This window comes from Pollicipes pollicipes, unplaced genomic scaffold (assembly GCF_011947565.3).
Source record: "Pollicipes pollicipes isolate AB1234 unplaced genomic scaffold, Ppol_2.1 Scaffold_6686;HRSCAF=7923_pilon_pilon_pilon, whole genome shotgun sequence".
In the NCBI taxonomy this organism is placed as follows: Eukaryota; Metazoa; Arthropoda; class Thecostraca; order Pollicipedomorpha; family Pollicipedidae; genus Pollicipes; species Pollicipes pollicipes.
In genome coordinates, this window is record NW_023596921.1 from 33,894,282 (window position 1) to 33,912,832 (window position 18,551).

The window sequence follows — 18,551 nt, forward strand, 5'->3', positions numbered from 1 at the left end:
CACCATATTTCGTCAGCTGACCCCGGAGATCCCGTGGTCTGACCTCTGACCCGGGTCTCCGCCCGCCATCGCGGCGCCCCCGCGGCGCCGCGCCGGCCAGTACCTCCAACGATCGCTCACGCAAACGACCGGGCGAGCGCCGCCCGCCCCCTGTAGCGGGCGTCGTTGGAGCGAGCACGGTCCCTGCTCTGTACTCGCAACTCTTCATATCGCCTTGTAGAGAGGGGAGCAGGGGAGGGGAGGAGATCTCTACTGCGATAGGACGGAAGAAGACTAACAATGCAAGTGCACGTGGTACGCCCGCTGTTTGTGGTATGCTGGTGGTCGTATCCCCTAACGCTCAGGCATAAGGCCAAGGCCTCACCCGCCTCTTGTAAAAGTTGGCATTATCTCTTCGGTGACATACGGAACATAATCATTATCGGTAATGGTAATGTACGGAGTACATTACCATTACCGGTAATGTCGGTAATGTACGGAGCATTATCATCATATCTTTGGTGATATACGGATAATTATCATTATCTATGTGATGGCATACGGAACATTATCATTATCTCTTTGGTGATATACGGAACAGCGTCATTACCTTTTTGGTGATATACGGAACATTATCATTATCTCTTGGTGATGTACGGAACACTATCATTATTTATTTAGTGATATACCGAACAATATCATTATATCTTTGGTGATGTACGGAACAACTTGCTTCAGGATGTAGTTTGACTGATCCAGTTTTGGAGGTGCTCCTATGTCCATGAGAAAACGTTTTGTGTGTGTGTGCAGCTGCATGCCATTTTCTTCAGTCATATGACGCTTTTTATTGCATAATCCAGCTCCAATAGCCACTTTTAAAGTCCTCGCCTTATCTTTTTCCGTCGTCTTTCTATCCTATCAGTGGAGCTTGGCGCCTCGTTGGCCAGCAGGATCCAGCCAGCGTTATTCTTTCCCGCATGCTGTGCGACCTGCAGCTCCCAGCCCAGCCACACGCTAATACCATATCCATAAACTTCTTCTTCCCCACGACACGTGGCCTTCGTTTTCATCTTCCGCGATGAACGGCGCGTTGTTCCACCTTCGTAGATTTCTTTGTTACGATGCTAATTGCAAATGTAAATGCAAACCCCAATTTTCAAGGCCGCCAGTGACCATTCCGGAACGCATGATTCAGAGGCACGAAATGAGGGCCTCCTATATTTCGCAACACGGTGTGGGGAGGAGGAGAGCTTCGTACCATTCTCTGCGTAGCACGATGAACGCATTTTTGGAAGAGGGATTTTTGCTTGTTTGCGACCCTTTTACGAAGCCTTTACTTCCCTTCAAGGGGGTAAAGGCACGCATGACGAGAGCGGCGGTCACCTCCCAATCACATAATGTCCCGCCCCGACTCTGTGGACGCCCCAGCAGAGTGCAGGCTGGTCAACTGCTGCCGACAGGCGCTCCGCCTTATCAGCGTGAGACCGCAGGCCTGACCCCACCCTCTGGCGCGGCGCTAACACGCGATCGGCCGCGCGAGTGTGACAAACTGGCGTGGGCATGCACGTGATCACTGACTGCTCTGATCTGATCTGATCTGCGTGACTGCTCTGATCGCGGCTTCTGCAGCGTTCTCTGGTCGGCGCTGGAAGGCCTCACGCGCTATAGGCAGCGGGCACCACCTCTGCTGTTCACTCAACGTTACCAGCGATTATAGCTTAACCACACAGCTATCGTGATAGGACTGACTCCGCTGCAGCGGCGCTTACGGGAAGATTGAGCTAGGACATTTTTACATCAACAGTCTTTTCATGGAAGACCATGGCACTTTTCCAAAACGGTCACTCGTTGGCTCAATTCCAGCCAAGGACGTAGTCATCCATCAAAGGGATAAATGAGGACATAACTCCAGTAGCTTTCGGGGACTTTGCGTTGTTTTTGTTGTTATTTTGCGATGCGTCCTAACATGATCAAAGCAGATGAGATATCGCTGCCTTGGCCACGCCCGGTTCCCGGCCGGCCTCCGGGGGCTGGCCAGCGCCTTCTGCGGCTGCGATCGTCGCCGGCGGCCCCAGCGGCGGCTGCGCGGCGCCGCAGTCGGTGACGAATGGCGGCTGTTGTGCCCGGCTGGCTCCGCGGTGGCGGCGGCGGCGGCCGTCAGCTCAATAGCACGCCGAGTCGGCCGGCAGGGTCTGGCCCGCCCGGGCGCCTGGTGCTGCGGTAAACAGGAGCGGGCCGTGCTCTGGGAGGCTCCGGCTCGTCCCAGCAGCCATCCTGTTTGAGCTCAGCACGGACTGAATTGACATGCGTCCACTGCGGCCCGCAAGGCAGGAAAAAGTCAAAAGTACGCCATCTGAGCCAACCCTGCGCACGGGTGGGCTTCATCCGTGTTCGCCGCCTCACATTTCTGCTGCAGGGTCATGAGATTGATCGCCGGCCCGGAGAGCCTGCTCTCTCCGTGACCCAGCGCGCGGGAATGTCCGGCGGCACCCAGTAGCACATTCGTCACCATTGTCTGCGGGCAAGACGAGTGAGCTGTCGTTCCAGAGAATCTCAGCTGCCAGAAATAACCAGAAATAACCGCCTCCATAGCGGCGGTCCGAACGGACAGGCTCAGTAGACCATGGTGGCGCCGGCATGCGTTCCTTAGAGGTGCATCGCGTCTGGGTGGTAGACGTTTATGTTATCTTGATACAGAAATTTAACATGACATGCTTGTTCTCATGGAAGGCCGTTTTGGGGGAAATCATCTCCATTGGTGGTAAATATTGAGAAAGGTTGATCGGCAGAAGTCCAGGAAGATATATTCTTCTTGTTCTGATGGGCCAAGATGATAAGTTGCGCTGTTTTCAATGAAAAATGGTCCGCATGTCCCGCCGCATTCGTCAGCCGCGGTATTTGTTGCAGATCAGTGCTGGCTGCTGAACCAACGTAAACGTCTATAAAGCTCTAAAACCCTCTTAGGACTCTCCAATGTTAGTATAACTCCCACAACAGACTCAGGTCATCCAAAAACAGTTCAAAATCACAAAACGTGCATCATTCAAAAATACGTCAGTCGCCTTCAGTTCCTGTTCCAGTGAATTGTATGCAGCCAAGATGCTGTCGGTGATGGCTCGAGCATAACGTCTCCGGTCGGAAACATGTGTGCGTCTCTGTTCACAATCTTTTCACCTAGCGAAAAGTATTGCTGTGTCGTCCAGACATGACCATATTTGACGACAGTTGCGCTCAAAGCGTGGCGCCCACCGTCAGCTGCCCATCCACCTACGCTTATGCAGCACCGTCCCCAATTTCTGGAACTTGACGCCAGACACCGAGCTTGGCGCCTGGCAGGCAGCCGCCGCCGCCGCCGCCTCCGCCTCTGTCTCCGCCGCCGTCGCGGTCCCTGTACCGCCTCCCACTCACCTTCAGTCGGGTATAAAATACGACGCCCATTCGCGGCTTTGTCCGTCCATTTATGGCGAGTTGCAGCTCTGGGATGCTGCCAAAGGCTCATGTTTGGCTGCTGCTTATTTCCGCCACGTCGTGCTGCTTATTTCCACCACTTTCGCTTATTTCCGCCATGTCCGTCGTGTCATTTGTCGTGGTTTGCGGCGGAAGCAGTCGTGTAAATATCAAAGCGAATTAGTGCCGCGTCATAGACGGGATCAGAGTACTTGCGTTCAGATATTCCATCAAACCTCGACGGATCGCGTGTTGAAAATCACCCACGCACCAAAAACGGAACTTTACAACATTCCGAGGAAAAAGTACAATACCACGTGCTTGCATTTTTATATTGTTGCTTGAACCGCTCTTTTACAATTACTTGGTTTCACGATTATTTGAGCATCTTAAATGACGATGGGACGGGGAGCGGCATAAATTGGGAAATAGGGCTACCTCACTTATGTGTTGTTTTTCACTGAACGACTCGTTACGGTAGCAAATGAATGACTAGCAAATGTGTAACATGACATCTGTTTTCCGCGCAGTTTGCAAGCGATTCCAGCAACCGGGAGGGGGGCCGCACGTGGTCCCACCATCCTTCAGATGTCGGGCCATGTCTAGCACACTGCACCAGCCGTAGCTGTAACATTTCGTGCTACACCCGTCAGAAACGTCAAATTCAGTACATGGCACCTCACCGCAGTAAGATGGGACTGGGTCCTGCCGTGAGGTCCTGGCGGAGTCCCGGAGAGCAGTGTTGTGGGATCAATAGTCCAGGCCACACAGCTGAAGAACCTTGGCGTGACAACGTGTGACGGCCCCGGTTTTCAAGGAACCTCTGCCCCTGTCTAGGCCTCCTCTTGCCAGATCCTGGTCGGGCCCCTGCTGAGGCGTTACCAGAGGCGTCAGTGCCATCGGATCACTGCTACAACCGTGAAGCGCCACTAGCCTGCAGTGTTTGCCACTTCTGCCCCTCTTGGCTCGCAGTGTTCGCCGCTCCTGCCCATGGTCTGCAGTGCCTGCAGCTCCTGTCCCTCCTGGCCTGCAGTGCTCGCCGCTCCCGTCCCTGGTTTGCAGTGCTCGCCGCTCCTGTCCCTGGTCTGCAATGCCCGCCGCTCCTGCCCTTCCTGGCCCGCAGTGCTCGCCGCTCCTGCCCATACTGGTTTGCAGTGCTCGCCGCTCCTGTCCCTGGTCTGCAGTGCTCGCCGCTCCTGCCACTCCCCCATCTTTGTGTGCGCCAAAACACCGCCGGCGCCAAGGCTGCCGCACGCCCGATTCGGTGGAACTGGCTAATTTCAATTGCTGTCGGGCCTCAGAATGAGATGTGCTGCACGCTCCCACTAATCAGCGGGCTCGCGGCGGCGGGCGGCGGAGCGGCTAGCGGCGGTAATGGACGCTACGCGCGGGGCATTTGCTGCTGCTGAACTGGAAATTGCAATCTCGCATCCGACTGTTTGCATCGCTACGAGTGCGCACGACGCCTGCCGGGCCCCACTACACCCTCCACGCAGTACCCTTACTGGGTGTTTTGTGTTGGATTGAAGTCTGATCCCCGCCGCCTCGCCCCACCCAGGCTCCACCCCACCACCACTCTGAGTGGCGGATTGATTGCCGAACTGTTACCATCTAATATCCACGCTTTTAAACGCGTTTGACATTCTTGCACATATTGTGGCGTACCTAGAAAGAGTTTCCAAAGTGAACGTGGAGATTCTCTCGTCGCTCAGCCTCAATACTGTTGGCGAGAGTTTTGCTGTCCGACCCTCCCTCCCCCCCCCCCCCCCCTCCACACACTACCCTGGTTTTCCAACTGGTAGTGTGCGTGTTATTTTCATAAGTCGTTCTCGCCATATCTCGGGTTTGGCACTAATGGTAGAACGTCACTCGGCCCGCGCGACAGCTGTGTTCGTGAGCGCTCTTCGGAGGTTGCTCCTGTGAGAATTCCCAGATGAAATTGGAGGATGGTGGGGACCTTGCAGCTGAACGCTGCCGCTGAAAAGGCATAGGAAACCTGGGAGCTCTCGCGGAAAACAGCGACTGCTGCTGTCGTCTTGAAATCAATCTCATGGCTCTGCAAAGGTTTTTGCTCCATTTGATGCGGTCTAAAATGAGTGGCGTTTTGTACGACGTTTTGAGTGCGCGCCGATCTTAGTGAATTAAGCAGGAACTAGAGTGGCATGCAGGATCAAAGATAGCCATGTGTTCTCATATCCATCCGTTGTTTCTTACAATGTGAATGGGTGTTTGCCATCTGAATACAGCAACCAACCATGCAGCCTAAACATTTTTATATGTCCCTTGTCCTTGTCCTTTTGTCCTTTTCTTGTAATAGTGGTGGCCCGTGGTTCATCAGTCGTGATGGGTCTTACGTCGAACATTACAACCATTTAGACGTCCTTTCATCTTTTTCTTCTGAAGGCTCTCCGAAGTAGGAGCGCAATTCGATAAAACCCGCATGACAAAACAGGCGTTGCATGACGTCTGCCGTTCCCAACTGATTCGGCGCTTGGCCCCAGTTGTCTGCAGCGCGTAGTCGTGCTACAGAGTGCCGTGCTGATCGCTCGGCCCGATTTAGGGCCTGTTTGTCGCCGGCGGATGAGAACGATCTCAAAGCAGGCCGAAACGTGGCGACCGATTTAAGGAAGCGTAAGATTCCTCGTGCAAATGTTTATCTACATAAGTGGAAGTTAAGAATAGAAGATGACATCGGCGCTGGCTGCACGCCGAAATTCGCGACTAAGCTGCCAGCATGCTCCTTGTTTCACGCAGAGCATAGCCGAGTGTCCGCCAAAGACCTCGGGCCCGCCAACGCCTCGCTGGATAAAGTTAGTCGTCACGGCGGCATCGAGCCAACTTCCGCCGATGCGGGCGACCAGCCGTGCTGGTTGTATAAAGGCCCTCGGCAGAGCTGCCGTCTTGACCCGACCAGGGCCATTAGGGCTCCAATGCGCTGGGCAGCGTAGACCTGGCGACCATTTGACTAGCAATACTCGTAAATGTTGTTCGATAGAACGGAAATACCCACCGCCCCCGAAAAGAAGACTGTGACAATGATGCATGCCCTGCTTGTATACCAAACGTTTGATGCAGGTAAGGCGAGTTTGGGGAATTGATAGGCTTCAGTCCAGATGGGACACAAGTTTGGTGGTAAAAATTAATCATTTTATTAGCACTGTATTTATGTACTATCCAACGTCTCATGGGTTGAATGAGTGCAACCGAGCGATTCCAACCAACCGGAACCGAGCACCCGCAGGCTACACTGCCTCCAATGCCATCAAGGGGAAAGTGCCTTACTGCCTCATATCCCTCCAGCGTAAGGGAAACCAGTTGGTAGAAACTAAATCACACATTATAGTGTGAAATGTGATGTGATCTGTGTTTTGGCTTACATTTTTCAGACGACCTGCAGACATTTAGGTCAACACCGCGTGGTACGCTTCGTTACACACAGTGACCATGGCGTGGCCTTCAGTGTGACTTGCTACGTGACCTATTCGGTGTTTTACAGCTGAAAGAACAACGTGACATGTGTCGTAATCCACGGTCTGAAGCGCACGTCTGCTGTTTCGCAACCTCCTGTGTGGCCTGTAGCGTGGCATCCGGTATTAAATTATAGTGCGGGTATACTCGCACCATCACTTGCGGAGCGACCGGCGACGTCGCCTGAACCTGCATTTGAGCTCGAGGCGTCGCTGACGACATGGCCTGCACGGCGGCTTTAGAGATGTCCCGAAGTGGCTTCTGAACGCTATCCTAAACCGTGGCCTGCACACTGACCCCAGCCATGACCCCGACCCGTCACGTGACCCCCTCGCGCCGGCAGGGGGAGAAGTACGACGGTCGTCGGGCGGACGTGTGGTCGTGTGGCGTGATCCTGTACGCGCTTCTGGTGGGCGCGCTGCCGTTCGACGACGACAACTTGCGCCAGCTGCTGGAGAAGGTCAAACGGGGCACGTTTCACATCCCGCACTTCGTGCCGCCCGACTGTCAGAACCTGCTGCGGGGCATGATTGACGTCAACCCCGAGACCCGGCTCACGGTAAGGGACGATACTCGGCTCACGGTAAGGGATGAGACCCGGTTCACGGTGAGGGACGAGATCCGGCTCACGGTGAGATACGAGACCCGGCTCACGGAAAGGGACGAGACCCGGCTCACAGCGAGGGACGAGACCCGGCTCACGGTAAGGGACGAGACTCGGCTCACGGTAAGGGACGAGACCCGGCTCACGGTAAGGGACGAGACCCGGGTCACGATGAGGGACGAGACCCGACTCGCCGTGAGGGACGAAACACGGCTCACGGTGAGGAACGAGACAGGGGTTAAGGTGAAGTTTAAGAGCATGGATCACGGACCGAGGGCACGGGTGGAGGTGTTGTGCAAAGGGGAAGGGATAAATGAGCAAAAGAAGGGGTGGAGGGAAAGGAAAAGGAGGAAAGAAGGAGGACAAAAAACAGAATGAAATAGAAAACATGGGGTGGAGAGAAGCGAAAAAAGGAAAATGGAAGCTTCCGCCCACACATGGTTTCAAGGTTCATCTGACGCAAATGAAGCGCTTTACTGTACTTGTAGAACTGCAATATCAGCAGGTGACCAGCCACGTTTCCCATCTTAGCTCGATAGGTCATGTCGTAAAATCAATAGTCTCGCCACTAAAAGGGTTAAGGTGTACTGCGATCAGCAGGAGCCGGTTTTTGACCTCATGGCGACTGGGTCCCTTTCCTGCCCATAAATGAATGCTCTTGTTGCTGCTATTGCTCTTTATGTTATTCCGCCACTTCGCGCCTTTCTCCTGGCACCGCCTCCTTTCGAGCTGTAGTTTGTTTTAACATTCCAAATATGTCTGCGCTTTTTGCTGTTGTTCTCCGGGGTTTATTTGAGTCAGAGGCTCAAACATTTACCTTCGCCAGTCTTGTTTTTGTTGCGAAGCAACATAAGCTAGCTCAAAGCAGACTTCCTTCGCGTGGTCTGGCAGGCTCCCTCGTCTTAATGGCTTCAGGCAGCCCGGAAAATCGATGGGGTTTCTCTGAACGCAGCAGAAGCCGAGACACCACACGACGGCATCAGTCTGGCTTAGGCGAAGCCACGTCCCCAATTAGTCCCGCAGCACCGTCCTGATTCGGGTGTGCATCAGCTGGAATGGACTCATCATGGAACACTGGTAGTAGCTGCAGTGATACACCGGTAGCAGCTTCATTCATACACCGTGTGCAGAGGTGGACGGGCGGACATCCTTGCTGGTTTTTGCTGCGCACTCATGACTCAAGTAATAGCGAGGTGGTCACAAGCCGACTTTTTTCAAAGTCGGCACCGATAAGGAAAAGTGTCTAAAGGCTTTCAACTTTCTCACTAATCCAGTATTGATGATACGATAAGTGCTGCCTTGAAGAGCCTGACAACATTGCGCGCCACACTGTTCTAGGAAACATGTTTGATATATGCCCCGGCTGTGTAGATGCGCGCAAGGTCTTCCAACATCTTTTGCAAACTTTTGCCTCACCGGTCACTGCACCTGGGGTGAAGTCTAAGCCCTGCACATATATCTGACCAATCCGGAGGGTGTGAAGCTGGATCAGTTCTAGCGAGGAAGCACGGTGGACAGTGCCACGACAGCGTGGTATTAAGACTGACGAGTTTCGGCGTCGACACCACTCGAGGGTGGGATGTCTGTGAGAGCTCTCGAAACTCCCATCCGTAAGCTGTCTGCGAACTGGTCAGTCGGCGACTTCCTTCCGCAATGTCTGAAAATTATTGAATGTCGGTGAAAGGGCGCATTCAGTCAACATCGTTTCGAAATATCTGAGCAAGCTCCTTAAACTGTGCACCGTCTGAAGGTTGGGCAGCCAGCATGTATGGCTTTCCGCAACATGTCGACTGTCGAGAATGTGTGGTTGCCTCGCCAACAAAAGGAACGACCGCTTTGGCCACATCCTCTGTGTTTGTTATATCATAGCGGAGCTCTAAAACCTCGCGGAAATCTAGACTTATGAGAGATTTGGAGGCAGTGGTGGGAGGTTCCACATGTGATGGCGAGCGTTTGGCTCTGTAACAACAGACAATGAGGATGCCGACCTTTGCCAGACTTGGATTAATAACTCATTGTTTTAGCTTCAGGCGGATAGCCACGCAGTGGTGTTGAAACCGTCTTGCAAAAACGGATTATGTAATTATGAGAAGAGTTTGTGTATCGCTGATATTGCATTTCACATAAAACTATTGCAATCCTGAGACGTAGAGCTAATCTTCGCAAAGACGGGCGTATTTCGCACTTCATTGCAGCGATAGGACATCAACCAAGCAGCTTCGACGAGTTTCTTGAAGCTTGCCAAGTTTAGAATACGACCACAACCTAAGAATCGAATTCAGCGCGGTACTCGCCGCTGAATATCGCGGCGTCGTTGCGGAGTTGAAGCTAATGCCGTACCTTAAACATCAGCCTGTGGTGGTTCCGTTAAATCGCAAGTTGCAAGCTCTCATGAAATTTACTTCAACATCGTCCAGGTCGCAAAACAAGTTTATTATGTTGGTCTATACCTAGAAAATAAACAGCTTAGAATGATGTAGTTTATTGCATCAGAAGCCTCAGACATTTCCCACAGTAAATTTCCATTCTCGACCTTCACACCTGCCTGCCATCCTTTCACAAGCAGTTCAATGTCGCCGCACGCCACTACGTTGGTCACGCGCTGCAGAGATGTCTGGTATGCTTCGCTGATAACTCCCTAGCTGGCGAACAACTCTTCTTGACTTTAGACGCCCAGTCACTCCTTGACTTTTGGACACAAAAAGAACAAGTAACGCGGTCAGGGCAAGTCTGGGTGTCCTAGTGCTTCGCACTAACACGAGTCCATACCTCATGGACCCGCCGCTCCTGAATCGGCGTCGCGCTGTCCTATAGCAGGACGGCACCTTTGTCGTAAAGTTCGGGACGTTCTTTCTGGATGGCGCGCCGCACCTTCTTCAGCTTTGCCAGCAAGAGGCCCTGTGACGCTGCGACCCTTCGGGACGGCTTGCCGCAGGATGACACGCTCAAGATAGTAGAGCGTCATGCGCATGACCTTGAGAGCTCCAATGCCGTGCAATGGGCGTGGCGACTCCACCCATTGCCCCTCAGAAATCTGTGGGCTCTTTTTGGCTCCCGCAGATGGGCTCAGGTTTTGTCGTGCTCGGAGATGCTGTGGAGGCAATAATTTCCTTCCCCACGCGCAAGAGCAAGATACTTGGATCTCGTCGCGACGTGACGCTGCCGCTGGGTCTCTGTCGGAAGGCGTGACACCCACTTCACTGAGACTTACCTCCTGTTCAGTTTCCTTCGGGTGATGTGGCGAGCTGTTTCGTTGCTCACATTGCTCGTTTGCCACCGTTCAAGCTGTCGTTCCCTTATCTCCATGGATAATGCCCTCCACTTTTCGCCGTTTCTGGTGTACTCGCAGAGCTTTGGCGGCCGGTGCGCGGTCATCTTGAGTGCTCTTCTCCCAGTGTAGAAACGCTTACGTCACCACCAAATGGCTTCAAATGCAGAGTAACCAAGTCCGAAGGCTGACGATGGCAGGTTGAATGGTTTCATGACGTGCTTTCGAAGCAGCATTGATTACCGTTTGCACGTCTTCTCTTGAAAACTATGTTGCGTGATCAATACATCAATCACGGCGTTAGGGAATGCCCTGTCTCCATCGACAAACGGAGAAAAGTGCAATGCAAAACAAAGAGAAGGGACAGTTGAGAACGTATTGTCACAAGTTGTCAGCGGTACGCGTGTTCTTAGTTTTTTAGATGCTAACCGTTGCAGTGGACATACTGTACGACCCAATTAATTCGATCTATGAGCTCACTGCCCGCACGTTTTGGCTGCATGTCCTAACGTGAGCTTTGTAGATCTGGTTGCATATGTTGATTATGACGTCTAGATTTTGTTGTAATATACTTTATAGTGTTTGGTAAAAAGTCCAGTCACAGCCGGATGGAAGGATGCCGCAAACATAGATGTTCCAAATCGCGAATCTGATGTCTTGAAAAGCAATCCGAGACAACTGGGCTTATTTTCTGAACTGAATCTAATGTTTACTTGCTGAAATGTGTCTGCGCGGAGTTTACAAGCGTATATACGTCTTAAAGTCGAAGCTCTCGAAGATAACTTTCGTTTTACTTTTTCACCACAACAAACTATCTTGGTGTCATGATGCATTTCAAGGTCATTGGACGGACGCAACTTCCGTCTTCCTCCTCGGGTGGTACCGCCCCTGCCAGACCTGTTTCGGGGAAGAATCTATAATGTACGCTTTCCTAATCATCCGCATACCCCAGCGTCGCAAACATGCAGTGAAGAAGCAAACTTACGCAACGTGAGCCATTTGCGGAGAGAGGTGGCGCAAGCCACGTCGAGATGCTTAGGTTAAATCGCAAGATCAACTTTTTCTAGAAACACTCAAGCATTATTACCTTACTGCTCTTGGTCTTGAGTGATTGCTTCCTTGTTGCCCCAGGCTCATGTAAGTCGTTACAAATGGTCTGGGAGGGCTTCGTCGGGGAGCGGTCAACTAATTTAGCGCCGTCGTGACAAGTCTCTCTCGAAACATCAGCAAAGGACTGATAATTCTCTTGTCTAACTGGAGGGTGCACCGGTCTGCGTTACGCCGGTTAATACGGAGACTGATGCCCTAAAGGCTTCTGCCTGACTGCTTCTTTGGCACGGGACATTGTCTGCGGCGGTGAATCGATGGACGCTGAACACGCACACCACGCGCACGCGACCCTTGCACAGGCCCCGGGGGACCTGATTCTGTGTACCACCTGGCAGCGCGTCGCGTTTTTGAAAATCTAGTCATTCTGCTCGGACGGTCGCGAATTTTAGACTCGGCCAACGCAGGGTGCGGATCGATGCCACCAAATGTCGGAGGCCACTCGAACAGCGCTATCAGCCGGCTCTGCCCCAATCGTGGCTTGGAATCATGGCCTCGTCGTATTTAGCTGTCCACCCCAGATTGCCCATAAGCGCATGGGCAGCAGTGATGCAGCATTTAGTACCGTGCCACGGACAACGGCTCATGGGAGAAACTCTCCCAGTCTTCCCATTGTAGCTGTGGTGAAATTATCACCGCAATTTAGTGAGATACATTGGGGGAACATATTGTCGACCGAAAGAATCACGTTCGCCTGATTTTCCAAGTTTGCTTTAATTCCCAGAGCAAAGACAGGCTCCGCAGATTCGGCAGACAGGAATCTGTGCGGTTCACTGGGTGCGGCTGTCTCACAAGTCATGTGCAGAGCAAATGAGACGCGTAAAGTTCTGTCAAGTTCGTCGCCATGGTCCGCCGTCGCCATGCGATGAGCTCACCATTAACATCGCATCATCATAAAGTAACCCATCGTGTCCACCCTCCCTAAAGGCTAGGCAGCGACGGCATGCCCGTTTGGAATCAGACAAAAACCTGAGTAAAAGCGCATGGCCCACGCTGGGATCTCGCCGCGAGCGTGGCTCACACAGCGCGGAAGCGAGTCTGCTGCCTGCGGATGGGCTCGGAGAATCTTCGTTGACGCCGCTGTCGCGCGGGCCATCAGGGGTGTCAGAAAAAGAGACTGAGGCCAGAAACATGGAGTGAAAGAGGGGACTTTGGATACGGATTCAGAACGTGGAGATAAGGCTTGTCATACCCAATGATGAACCAGCAGACATCGCCCCATGGTAGCGTCGTTTGGGAGGACGAGGCCTGTGCTGGCCTGGCACGCTCGTCCCCGGAAGAAGGGACCATCAGCGGACCCGGGCCGGCGGAAATCCGCTCGGCCCGGCCCGGCCCTGACGAGGCAGGTCTAGGAGAGCACCAGGCCGACCTCATGAGGCTATATCGGTCGCTTCGATATCTCTCATGGTGATTGGATCTCGTAAACTAAATCGCTGGTCCGGCCGGATCGCTGGGGCATTTCCGATGGTATATTTAGGGACGCCGGAGCGGCCCCGCACAGCTCTTTTGAGCCAAGAATGGCACCCGAAACTGTAAGCGTATTTCTTGTTGTTAGCAGTCTTTCTTATTGAAAACTCGTCCTTGCACAACATAATGAGTTTGTATTTCAACGCACAGCGCAGTTCCTTGGTTACCACTCCGACGTTTTTGTTTTGGGAGACCAAAACATATTTTTGAGAATTGCATTGCTGCTCTTTCAATCATGTAATAATCTTTTCCTCTTTATTTTTAATCGGATCTCATGTTTTCCACCTTTAAAAAATATAACTCAGGCGTACAGGCCCAGGAATGTGGGGATATGCATGTGTATGTGCTTAGCGAACTCACAATTAGCGTTGAGTTCGTGCAAGTTGTGAAAGCAGCCTAATTGTCTCCACAAATCAAGCCGTATGAGTTGCCCACGCGAGTGGCGCTGGTATCAGAGTTCTGGCTGGGCGGAGCTTGTCGCGTGAACACTGACCCGCGGCATCGGGATATCGGCTAACTTTACCACCGCCGTTTAACCTAATGTGACTACACTAGGGACGTTTAACTTACCAGCCATTGTCGAGCGCAGTGGCCCGGTGATAGTCTCTCCTCTCGCGTCCGGGGAAATATGACGTGTAAAGACGCCACAATTATTTCCACAATTTAGTGTTGTGCCCCAGACATGTTTTACTTGCTCCCGATACGGGCGGAAACGCACACTCAAGCCCTGCATCACAAAGACGGCATGAAACATTGGGTGTTGATATTGGGCTAGGATAGAGCACCGAGTTCAAAAGTCAGTCAACTGCGCCATGAAGTACCGGCACGAAAATCAGCGTAGAGTTTCCCCCGTGACTTCAAAAGTACTTCACAAAGTCCGACGTATAAAGTTTCATGAGAAGCCAGGTAGGGTCGTTGGAGACTGGGAAAGGTCAATTAAACGCTATAGAAACAGCAGGCCAATCCAGTAATTTCTTCCCGCGCGCTAATGTCTTCACGCGTTGAAACTTTCAAACATCATTGCAGAGCAGGGTGACGATATTGCTGTTCAACCGCTTTGCCACTTCCACTTACAAGAACCATTAATACTAATTCGTCCGCCAAAGAGATTCTGCATGAGTTCCGTTACCAGAAAGGCACGCGAGACGGCGCTGAACAGCTTCTACGACGTGACAGGGAACGTGTTGCTAAAATCACTGAAATAATTTCCATTTAAGTCCTTTATCTGCACTATTACGATACACTCTTTACTTCGGGTGCCAAAATAGAATAACGACAAACTGCAGAAATCACTGTACATAAATTTTCTGCAGTTTCTGCATAACAAATGAAATAAATAATAAATGTCTGCAATGTCTGCAGACAGTTGCAGAAATCACTGAACTACGACAAAACTGCTCTCTTCAGGCGAGATTGCGTTTAGGCTGTTAAAGGGAATGCTCTACCCTCATATGAGGTTTTGAACTGAAAAAGTCACCTTGAGGACCTTTTGATGCGGTTCACGGCCACACCCTTTTTAAGATACAAAGCCCTCTGGTTCCTGAGTTATACGCCCGCAAAAGTAGCAAAAGGCTTATTGAGGGACTATTTCAAAGCCACCTCCGCAATGATGATGCCATAGAAACGTCATACGATCGCCGTGATATTGCAGGCTGTTTTCTGCTTATGGTCAAAAACAGCATGGCCGCTGACACATTCGCAAAAGCGATGATGCGGCTCATATGATACAATCCGCGGAATGTGATTTGCTGTTAGTAAGATTTCGCTGCTGAATGCGTGTCGCGACCGTAAATGTGAGCACTTTCGGGTTTTGCGGCACTCCTCGTCAACGGGGATTTTTCCTTATAGCTAGGCAATGAGTCAAAGTTATAAAAAAGAACGCCACCGCTTGGAAACAAATGACATCGAAAAAAGAATGGTGCTCTGCCGAATGTTTTAAAAAGAAGACATAATGGCAACTCTGTCTTTTTTCTCCAGTGGGTGTTTTTTCCTCTTCTACTCACGTGTTTCTTACGGACAGTGTCCTTCAAGCACAACCCCTTGACCTGCATTACCATGAACCCCCGTTGGGACTTTGGAAGGGAGCTCACGGTGAAATGCAGTGTCATGACCGCAAACCTGTGCGGAAATTGTGAGAAGGCCTGCAATTTGATAGTCCCGCGAGCTGTGCAAGACTAGTTTTACTATTGTTGCAGTACTTTCCGGACTCGAGTAAAAGACAAACGAAATCGTGTAAGATCAAGTGAAGTAATACAGCTCTACATAATGTTTCACTCGTACTTAACTGCACTCACATTAACATGTACCTCAGGCGCATACATTATGGAGGGGTGGTCTCAAATGCGCGTAATCAATGACGTAATGTGATTATCAACATGGTGACCACCGCCAACAGGTTCATTGCGACATCACCCACGAACGTCGGCGAATTTCAGCACCGTTGTTTTGCGGTGCCACTGTGAAACCACTCCTTGTGATTCAGCTGCATGATCGCACTCATCAAATATTGCCACCATGGCGCCATTGGTTCCTTATTTTTAGCGTTGTACCCCCGTTGGCCTCTGTATTTCAGGGCTGTGATATCATTGGCCCCTGTCTTTCAGCGCTGCAGCGCCATTGGTCCCTTTGTTTCAGCTTTGCTCCGGAAGACGCTGGTATTGAAGAATCCGAGCGTTCTGACTCTTCGGTACGACGTGGCGCACCTCAGTGCTGCGGGGTCACCAGTCAGCACATTTGACGTTTCTAATCGGTGTGATGCCACTTTTCGGTGCGCCCTCTCGCCCTGACGCCGCCGTCGTTGTGCTTCAGCTGCGCGAGATTAACCGGCACCAGTGGGTGGTGGCCGGCTCGAAGGGTGAACTGGAGCTGGAGCCGCCCATGATGGAGGTGGTGCAGACGCATGTGATCCCCGGCTCCGAGCTGCTCGACACGGACGTCCTGCGGGCCATGACACACCTCGGCTGCTTCAAGGACAAGGAGGCTCTCGTGCACAACCTGCTCTGCCCCGCGTGAGTGGAGACCGTTGGGATCCGATGGATACGCGTCCATTGGGCAACCGCGCAAATACTTTGGTATACGGTGATCAGCGCAGTGCAGTGGGTATCCGGGGCATTAGTAGGACGTCCAGACTCGTAAGATGTGTGGAAATCTGTGAGATATGTGGGATACGCGAAATTTATTGGATCCATAAGGGGCGTCGAGTGCCGTGGGGTAAATATGACACGTGAGGATTTGTGGCTCCGAGCGATCAGCTGCATGGGGTGCGGACGACGGGAAACGTTGAAGCGCGGGTGGGGCTGCTGCGCGATATATCATGCTTCGTAAAACACTTACGACGTGAAGTCTTATCCATGGGTGATTTATTCACCAGGCTAATCGTTCCAGACACTGCTGCTTTAGATAAAATGCGCATGGTGGCCCACGAAAAAGAGCAGAGCTTCTTTTACTTTCAGATTCGCTCCATATAAATGCGCAAGACTGTGCCCGCACTTGAGTCGGCTATCCATTTTTTTAGCTGTACCGACTGGAATTGCGCACATGTGTGGCTACGTTGTCATAATTATTCCACCAGTAATGGCTGCATGAGTGGTCTGCAAACAGGGATTATTGTAGCTGAAAAGCTGACCAGAGTCAAATATTTGAGCCACGCTACACTCATGTGTGGTGTGAGCTGGACATGGTATCAGACAGCCAATTGTAGCAGTACACGTTGCACCGTTCAAATTCACTTCGTGACGATAAAATCCGCAGAGCACGTGCGTGAGTGGCAGTGAAAGACAGCTGCGACGTCTTGGTAGGAAAGACTAGACGCCATGTGAGAAGACTAGGGACAACACATTCAGGATCTTCGCGCGACTCGTGACATTGCTTCAGGGTGGAAACCTTTTTGCGCAGCCTCTACCAGCTGTCTGGCCGGAACGAAAAGTAGACCTTGAGATGCTGACTCTGAATGCGATTTCACATACGGAAAACAGCCATTTCCTCTGTCGTCTTTGCGAATCAAAATGGCGTGTGGAAAATCTCGTTGGGATGTGATGTAAGCCGTTAAGTTAGAAAACAGCCGCGACACGTGGCAGCTGGATTTCCATTTCGGATGGTCTTCTTGGAAGCAAACGCCGGACTACAGCTCTTGAAAGCAGGAGGCTTTCTACAATACAGGCTGCAGCCGAGCACGTTAAATCACGTAGAAAGCTCCAGTGGGCCTTCGGCTGATAACAAGGTGACTTTTAACGCCTATTGTAATCACCTACTGCACATTTTCACGGCAGAAATTCCCTGGCATACAGAAAATGTCAACAACCAGCCAAAGGGAGCAGCCTCCCGATAGGAGCGCTTGTCTTCCCAAATAGAAAACGCACGAGCCATTCTTCCCGTGACATCAGAAGCGGTCGTGAAGGCAGTTGTTTTGCGTCACAAAGGGAACTTTACCTTGTGCCCTCATGGTTCAGAACCGGTTGTCATTGCATGAAATCCAGCGCTTGCCGCGCGACCTTTTCAGCTTCCCGTTTGCAGCCAGAGGGTGCGTATGCAATATGCCTGGGCTCCACTCCTTAACAGCCGCCATTCATTCTGTCCAGGCCGCAGCAGGCAATGGATGGCTTAGTTTCGCGGCCGCGTGTTCAACTCCATTCATCCTGGCCGACATGCGGCAGCCGAGGCAATAGATGCTCCGGCTCAAACGCGGCCGGGGCCTGCCGGCCATCACCGAGGGGGCGACGTCCGAGGCCGCTGGCCTGGTCGGCTCCCGCCCCGCCCGCGGCCACGGAGTCCGTTGCCAGGGGCTCTGGCGGACTGGATGGCCGGGCACCCGTCTGAGGTCGGCGTGCTCTGGAACCGATGACGTGGCGATGGTTTGTGACGGTTTCGTTTGGTGAGGAACACATTGGCAGAACTCATCGGAGACATACTGGAGAGGAACAATGCTATACTGGTCGAAAAGCAGAATGTGAGGAGACAATTATATTGCTAACATGTAAATCTTTTCGGAAAGTTTTGGGATAAAGCAAGCAATGCCTGGTAGATGATGACTGGATCGTTGCTTGCTCCCTAAATCACATGTTAGGACACTATAGCATCTACCCCCATCACATCAGCTATTCGTCCAAAGTTACCATCACTTCGTGTCATTCATCCAGTGAGTGAGCAAGCCATTTTCTTACGTCTTTGTGACACCAGCAAAACGTTCTTGCAATGCTCTCTTCTCACTGCCTC

The 18,551-nt window shown here is 51.9% G+C and overlaps 1 protein-coding gene across 1 annotated transcript in view; it reads left to right on the top strand.

Annotated features, from left to right (window-relative positions):
• The window catches only part of LOC119107885 (serine/threonine-protein kinase BRSK2), a 111,119-nt gene that overhangs the window by 68,432 nt on the left and 24,136 nt on the right, over window positions 1-18,551 (top strand). The window contains exon 6 of the mRNA XM_037231457.1: window positions 16,149-16,348. Coding sequence (XP_037087352.1) covers window positions 16,149-16,348 — 200 coding nt within the window. The remainder of the gene's footprint in view (window positions 1-16,148; window positions 16,349-18,551) is intronic.